General features: G+C 39.1%; 1 protein-coding gene across 2 annotated transcripts; it reads left to right on the top strand.

The window, feature by feature from the left end:
• Window positions 1-99: 99 nt before the first annotated feature.
• Window positions 100-7,307, top strand: LOC128601135 (uncharacterized). Of its 2 annotated transcripts, XM_053614099.1 has the most exons (4): window positions 100-219; window positions 2,458-2,937; window positions 3,040-3,123; window positions 6,243-7,307. In XM_053614099.1, exons 1-4 carry the CDS (start codon window positions 191-193, stop codon window positions 6,376-6,378), a joined length of 729 nt encoding a protein of 242 aa, XP_053470074.1. In that variant the 5' UTR covers window positions 100-190; the 3' UTR covers window positions 6,379-7,307. The 2 variants fall into 2 exon arrangements, with proteins under 2 accessions (XP_053470074.1, XP_053470075.1); XM_053614100.1 differs by having other exon boundaries at window positions 2,458-3,136; window positions 6,243-6,332.
• The last annotated feature ends 1,500 nt before the right edge of the window (window positions 7,308-8,807 follow it).

Raw genomic sequence — 8,807 nt, 5'->3', positions numbered from 1 at the left:
AATAATATCTAGAGTGCTAAATGATATGCCTCCGTTTTAACAGCAGGATACGTGCCAAAAATAGTAGGTTGGTTTCCTAAGACACATCGTTGTTGTGATAAAGAACGGAAGACCTGGGGCAGCTCGATACGAACAGTCGAACTGGTTGGAGGATGGAAAAAAAAGGGCTCGCGGCAGAGTGGCACGTACCATGATATTCAGAGGAGCGCTGAACATTTGGTATGACTTCTAAAAAATACTTCACCTCTTATTAAGCCATTATTGCGTGTGCACATAGGAAATAAAAAAGGCGTATAATCACCATCCTCACCGCAATTAAAAACAAAGCTCTCCAATGGCTTTCCTAAAGCATTTCTTTGATCGAGGTTCTCCCCTCGCATGAAGTACGAATGGTACGTTCTCAGAGCGGAGCTTGCCTTTAACATTACGTCAGTGTCCGATAGTACGCTACAGAGTACTATGTGATAAATCCCTGCTTACAGTTACAGAAATTTCAATCTCCCAAGCTATTAAAAGAGTGTGAATCATTAATTGCACGACTTCATGGCAAACAGAAACGTTCAAGACTGCTACACCGCTGAGTAAAGTGGTAATTGACAAGTAAGTTGAAAGCGAGCATGGTCCATTCATAGAATCGTGAAACAGACATCTTGGGTTGAAAATGCATTGGATCTTAGTATAGGCTGAGGTTTCAGTCATCTGGACTGCTGTGAAATATGATTGTGTGTGTCGTTTTTAACCGATCCGGTCACTTTGATAGTCTGATCTCATATTGCATCAGCGCTGCATATCACAGGAAATGCGTTTGCTCGTTGCACAAAAAAGCAACTTAGCCACTAGGAGGCGCACACACTGACACCGCTCTCAATGGCCACGTTGACGTTCAGTGTGCACTAATAGCAGTATTTCCAGGCGTTGGAGTCCCCATGCACTCCACATTTAGGTGTTTCCCTTGTTCTCAACATAGCACAGCTTTTCAGCTCATTAAATCATTATTATTCATATGTGAAACTTCTTAAATATCCAGTACAGGAAATACAGTCTTTTTGTTGTCTAATTCTAAGAACATACGGTGGTTAGCAATTTTCCTTAACAGATATATGTGAGGTAAATTTTAGTAATATTTTAAGTAATGTAGCTTCAACAAAAGAATAAAACATGTCCACAGACACAAAACACGGATTTATTATATGAACACAACATATATTTATTATATGAACAAGAGTATTTAAATACGAATCATATTAGACATGTATGTATGTGTGGAATCCCCAAAACAACCAGAGGCATTAACGGCCTTATTAATGATTCAAAAATGTTTAAATGAATACAAATATTGACTAAAAATGAGTTACAAAATAAAATATCCATCCATCTACTTTCCATAACATGTATCCTACCAAAACCTCCCAAAATAAGTTGGATTCAATACAATCAATACAGTACATTCATTCACCATAACTGCTTTATCCCAGGGCACAAGGTGGCTTAGGGTTGAGGGTTCGATTCCCACTATGGCCCTGTGTGCGCGGAGTTTGCATGTTCTCCCCACGCTGTGGGGGTTTCCTCCGGGTACTACGGTTTCCTCTCCCAGTCCAAAGACATGCATGGTAGGTTGTAGTTGTCCAAAGTGTCCATAGTGTATGAATGGGTGTGTGAATGTGTATGTGATTGTGCCCTGCGATGGACTGGGAGCCCGACTAGGATGTATCCTGCCTTGTACCCGATGCTCCCTGGGATAGGCTCCAGGTTCCCTTATCTACCTATAGATAAAGTTTGTGGTGACAAATGAGGTTATCTAAAATCTGATGTGAGCTAGCTATAACTAAATGCCAAACTTGAGTAAATTGAAGTAGCATCACTTGCTAATAATACATCGCAATATCAATGTGTATCAATAAGTCAGAAAACAAGTAGTAATCTGACAGCTATCCAGTCTAGCTATCTATTAGGAAAAACAGGAAGTTAATTACATTTATTAGTGTAAGAATGGGACCACAATATACTGTATACTCCAATAATAATAAAAGATAATATTACACAGCTACACATTCAGAAGAGCAACCTACAGATGAAACTTTTATTGTACTGTTGCTGGCAGTGATTATTAATGGCACTGCTTGCTTCCATATTTCTAAAGTCAGAGAATAGATTCATTATGCACTAATACTATTACGTCTACAGGTATGCACTTAATTATGTTATTATGAATAGGAAATTCTATTTGAATCTCATTGTATTTTGGGTCAATATATATTGTTAAAACAGATGACCATTTGACTACAGGCTTGGTAACTATGGAGGCCTAGCAGTGATATAATATAGTGAAATATATACTGTATCTGATTTGGCAGTCATAATGAAGCTATGACCTGGTATAGGTATAAGGTATAAGTTAAGCACACAGCGTGGTATTTCCACTCCCAGCCCCTCTACGCCATGTGTTTCTCTGTGCAGGGACCGTGCACCTAGGACTTTCCCAGCCGTGGTCTCCGTCACGCCGGCGCCAACACACCTCGGGCCTTGGGTGAACCAGCGGCGGAAGGCGCGGGCTGGACCCTCTCCACCTCCGGTGTTCGAGATTCCAACCAGGAACCGCTTCGCCCCTCTCCGTCAGACCAGACCCAATGCTGTGATCGTCGGGGACTCCATTGTGCGGAACGTCCGTGTAGCCTCATCTAAAGGTAAGGTGCGCACACACTGTTTTTCTGGTGCTTGTGTCCTTGATGTCGCTGCGCAGGTATCCGGGATCCTGAAGAAGGACGAGCGCATTGGAGCGGTTGTGCTGCACGTGGGGACGAACGACACCAGGCTGTGGCAGACGGAGGTTCTGAACAGGGACTTCTCCAGCCTGATCGAGACGGTACGAGGCAGATCACCCACCGCGAAGATCATCGTCTCTGGACCTCTTCCCACATACAGACATGGAGCAGAAAAGTTCAGTAGACTTCTAGCAGTAAATGATTGGTTAGTCTCTTGGTGTAATGAACAGAATCTGGTGTTTGTCAATAACTGGAATCTGTTCTGGGAGCGTCCTAGGTTGTTTCATCCTGATGGCCTGCACCCCAGCAGCCTTGGAGCGGAACTGCTGTCAGACAACATCTCCAAGACGCTACACTCCAAGTGACTGCCTACCGTAATTATCTTCCAATAATAACAACATTCAGTATTATCAATGTTCAATTAAAAATCTGGCACCGGTAATACATACTATAGAGACTGTGTCTGTTCCCCGAGCTATACAAATATATAGAAAATCTTGGAAAGTCTACCTTCGTAACCTAATTAACATAAAATTAAATCATATTGAATGCACAGCCAGCACTTTTGATCTGAGGCTAGGACTATTAAACATTAGATCTTTTGCGTCTAAGGCTCTTATTGTTAACGACATCATTACTGATCAGGAATGTAATTTAATGTGTTTAACAGAAACTTGGATTAAACCAAACGAGTACATAGCATTAAATGAAGCCAGTCCTCCTGAATACAGTTATGTACATCAGCCTCGTTCAACTGGTAGAGGAGGAGGTGTTGGTCTCATCCATAGTAAAAATCTAGTCGTCACACAAAAACCTAAGCATAAATTTAATTCTTTTGAAATTCTTTATACCAGTATAAGTTATGTAGCCACAAAAAATAAGTCAATTGCTCTAATTATTATTTACAGACCCCCAGGGCCATATACTGAATTTCTTAGTGAATTTGCAGACTTTGTCTCAAACCTGGTTGTGTCTGTAGATAAAGCATTAATCGTCGGAGACTTTAATATTCATTTTAATAATCTGGAAGACCCTCTAAGATTAGCGGTTGTGTCCATCTTAGATGCAGTAGGGATTAATCAGAACGTAATCGGGCCTACTCATAATGGTGGTCACACTCTTGACCTCATACTAACATACGGACTAAGTATAGAAAATATTATAATTTTTCCGCAGTCTGAAGTTGTCTCAGACCATTATCTTATCTTGTTCATAATACGTATTGATCATAATATTTCCACCTCGCCTCGCTACCGCGTAAAACGTACCTACACATCAGCTACTTCATAAATAACCTCGCAGAAACATCAATTAGATTTGGATCACCGTCAGATCCCATAGAACTCGATCAGGCGACTGAAAGCTTGGAGTCAACACTCCGCTACACGCTAGATAGAGTGGCTCCACTCAAAAGAAAAATAATTAGAGAAAAAAAATTAGCACCCTGGTATAACGATCAAATGCGAACCTTAAAACAGAAAACTCGACAATTAGAACGTAAATGGCGTCAAACCAAACTGGTGATATTTCAAACAGCATGGAAGGAGAGCCTACTGAAATATAGGAAATCTCTTGGCGATGCTAGAAAAATCTATTTCTCCACCTTAATAGGAGACAACAAAAACAATTCTAGATTCCTTTTCAACACAGTAGCAAAATTAACTAGGAATAAAACCACTACAGAGAGAAACACTCAATCATTACATAGCAGTGAAGATTTCATGAAATTTTTCATTGATAAGGTTGAAAATATTAGACGTGAAATACAGGCCATTAAATTAAAACCGGACAGTACTGTAACAAACCCATTACATGACAATGTAGCAATATCAGATCAATGTTTAGAGTGTTTTGCTCCGCTTAGAGAGACCGAACTAGCTACATTAATCTCTTCAGCCAATTCATCAACTTGCATACTAGATCCCATACCTACATGTTTGTTTAAACAGATTTGTCCAGGAGTAATTGAACCACTTTTAAATATAATCAATTCTTCCCTAAGCACTGGCTATGTACCTAAATCACTTAAATTAGCAGTTATTAAACCCTTGATTAAAAAACCTGATCTTGACCCGTCTCAATTGTCCAGCTATAGACCAATATCAAATCTCCCCTTCATCTCTAAGATTTTAGAAAAGGTTGTAGCAAAGCAGTTATGCTCGTACTTAGATAGGAATAACATTCATGAAATGTATCAGTCAGGATTTAGACCTCATCATAGCACAGAGACAGCGTTAGTTAAAGTGGTAAATGACCTTCTACTGACCTACGATCAGGGTTGTGTCTCGCTGTATGTGTTACTCGACCTTAGTGCAGCTTTTGATACTATAGATCACACTATTCTCCTTGATAGATTAGAAAATGTTGTTGGTATTAAGGGAACAGTCCTCTCCTGGCTCAGGTCTTATCTGACCGATCGTTATCAGTTCGTAGATGTAAATGGTGATTTCTCCATGCGTACTGAAGTTACTTTTGGAGTTCCACAGGGTTCTGTTTTAGGCCCACTGCTCTTTACTTTATATATGCTACCCCTAGGTCAAATTATTCGTAAACATGGAATTAGCTTCCACTGTTATGCTGATGATACACAGTTGTATGTTTCAGGGAAGCCAGAGGACAGACAGAAGCTTAGTAAAGTTGAGGATTGTATAAAGGACATAAGACGTTGGATGTTCACTAATTTCCTTCTACTTAATTCTGATAAAACAGAAATACTTTTATTAGGCCCACGTGTAGCTAGAAGTAATCTTTCTGATCACATGGTTACTCTGGATGGTCTTTCTGTTTCATCATGTACAGCAGTTAAAGACCTTTGAGTGATTATTGACTCCAGTCTATCATTTGATGCTCATGTAGATAATATTACTAGGATAGCTTTCTTTCATCTCAGAAATATTTCTAAAATAAGAAACATATTGTCACTACATGATGCGGAAATACTAGTTCATGCATTCGTCACCTCTAGATTAGATTACTGTAATGCCTTACTGTCTGGATGTTCCAGTAGGAATATAAATAAACTCCAGTTAGTCCAGAATGCAGCTGCTAGAGTCCTAACTAGAACTAGAAGATACGACCATATCACACCGATATTATCAATACTGCATTGGCTCCCAGTAAAATCTCGCATTAACTATAAAATACTTTTATTAACCTATAAAGCATTAAACGGTCTTGCGCCACAATATCTAAGCGACCTTTTGGTTTTATATGATCCGCCACGCCTACTTAGATCAAAAGATGCAGGCTATTTGACGGTACCTCGAATAGTGAAGGCTACAGCAGGGGGGAGAGCTTTCGCTTATAGAGCCCCACAGTTATGGAACAGTCTTCCTATTAGTGTTCGGGACTCAGACACAGTCTCAGTGTTTAAGTCTAGGCTTAAAACGTATTTGTTTACTCAAGCCTACCCTGACTAGATTCTGTTCTACTACTTCGCAGTCATAATAATCTTTTTTCTCCCTCTCTCCTTTCGCCGAGCCCCACACGAATTTATGGAGATACTAGAGATCCCAGATCCTTTCTGCCTCTGGATGGAGCTCAAATCTTCTCTAATTCCAGACTGCTGGGACTACGGCTGCTCCTAAGGCCATACAGACTTCATATAAATCCATAATGAACTTTTTCACACTATCTATTGTTACCCAGATGAGGATGGGTTCCCTTCTGAGTCGGGTTCCTCTCAAGGTTTCTTCCTCTTAAAACATCTTAGGGAGTTTTTCCTTGCCACCGTCGCCACTCAGTGGCTTGCTCAGTTGGGATAAATTCACACCTTTAATATCTGTATACCATGTTGATATTTCTGTAAAGCTGCTTTGAGACAATGTCTATTGTAAAAAGCACTATACAAATAAAATTGAATTGAATTGAATTGAATTGAATAGAATATAAAATGTTTATACAAATCAGAAGAATAGTTATTTTGTTGCAGTCCACTGCAGGAGTTTTTTGCTTGATGTGTGTAACATTCTGCAGAGAAGTCACCCATCAGTCAGCAAAAATACTGTACAGGAAGAACAGAGCAGGCTGCATGACCCAGAGGGCCAACTTCTTATTTCAGAGGAAACATTGGATGCAATTTTTTCTTCAGTTTTTCAGTCAGATGGACAGTATTTAACACACTGTAAAGGTCAGGGTTGTACTGTTAATAAATAAAATTATATAAAGTGCTGTCAATTACATAAAATGATAATTTCTCTATTTTAGTAAATGTGAATTTGAAATGATATTACAGTTATTTGGTATTTCCCGATGGCAGAATTTCCTGTTTCCCAGACAATAACCCCTGCAGGTCTCAACACATCCCTTCATCCTCCACACAGCTTCACACTTAAAGACATGTGAACTGTACTGGAGGGATGAACATAATTCTTTTGAAGTATACTCCCTCAGTTTTGATTATGGTGATGCAGAGTGCCATCTAACACTTCCAAAATCCCGCAGCTGATAATGCTGAGATCAGTTATATGATTTACATAATTTCCATACACATCATACCATTCAGTGAGCCCTTGTGCCCTGTCTATGGGTACATTGTCACTCTGAATGAGACCACACCCATCAGGCTAGAAATGTTTCATCATAGGATAAAGATGATCAGCCAGAATCACTTTGTATTCATTTGCAGACAAGTGGACTCAGAAAATGGCAGCAAAATGCTTACAGCATAACAGAGGTACAGTTTTTCCTTTAAATATATTTGTCAACCATCTGTACGTATATCACTCCAAAAAAAACAGTTTTTCCAGTTGAGATACTTATTTATTACTCACAACTCTTTCCAAATACGCGTTGTTTGACACACCCACACACACATGATATTGGATTAGACTAAAAATTCCACAGTGGACTTATTAAAGAATTGAGCTTGTCTTTGAAGAGCCTTGTATTATACAAAGTCAACAGAACAAAACGTAGGAAATCTGAACAATAAAATAAAATATCTTCAAATATATTGCTAAACATATATATATTACACACATATATATAAACAAATATATTGATAAACATCCTTTACAAAGCAGGATGTTAAAATCTTAAAATTGGCTCACATGTGCAAATCAACACTACCTCTCTTTTCATGGCTCCATCTTCTCTGTACTTAGGAACTGATTGAGGTCAACACAGTCTGCTTTTAAAAAAAACTTATTGTGGCACTGGGTGGAACTTGAAACCACTGTGTTGTAAGTGATCGGTCCCGTTTAGAGGAGGAGTGTAGTTCAGCCATACTAAAGTTGCCCAGCAGTTAGCAAAGTATGTGCCTGATCCTGGCTGCACAGACCTACAATAACTGGTGACAGGCTCAATTTCTTTCACACCAATAGCAGTCTCAACTAAATATTTAAATATAAAGAATTGGTGCTATATTCGAGCATTCTATTATTTCTGTGTCATCAGGTTAATGCGATACATTGTTTATTTGATACTTGAAGGATATTCATAGTGTTCAAATATTCATATTAACGCCATGCAGAGACCGTGTAGGTACAGTTGTGCTAAAAGTTTGCACACCCCTTGCAGAATCTGGTAAATCTTAATACTGTTAACAAAATAAGAGGGATCATAAACATCCCATGTTGTTTTTTATTTAGTACTGTGCTGAATAAGCTATTTCACATAACGGATGTTTACATCTAGTCCACAAGACAAAATAATAGCTGAATTTATAAATATTACCCCGTTCAAAAGTTTGCATACCCTTGATTCTTAATAGTGTGTGTTGTTACCCGGATGATCCACGACTGTTTTTATGTTTTGTGATAGTTGTTCATGAGTCCCTTGTTTGTCCTGAGCAGTTAAACTGTCCACTGTTCTTCAGAAAGATCCTCCAGGTCCTGCACATTCTTTGCTTTTCAGGCATCTTCTGCATATGTGACCCTTTCCAACAGTCACTATATGACGTTTTCAGACTGAGGACAACTGAGGAACTCGTACACAACTATTACAAAAGGAGCAAACATTCACTGATGCTCAATAACGCAACACGATACATTAAGAGTCAGGGGGATGTAAACTTTTCAACAGGATTATCAGTGTAAATTACTA

This window comes from Ictalurus furcatus, chromosome 25 (assembly GCF_023375685.1).
Source record: "Ictalurus furcatus strain D&B chromosome 25, Billie_1.0, whole genome shotgun sequence".
Classification (NCBI taxonomy): domain Eukaryota; kingdom Metazoa; phylum Chordata; class Actinopteri; order Siluriformes; family Ictaluridae; genus Ictalurus; species Ictalurus furcatus.
Note: the sequence above shows the minus strand (reverse complement) of the source record. Positions and strands in the feature narration are given on the sequence as shown.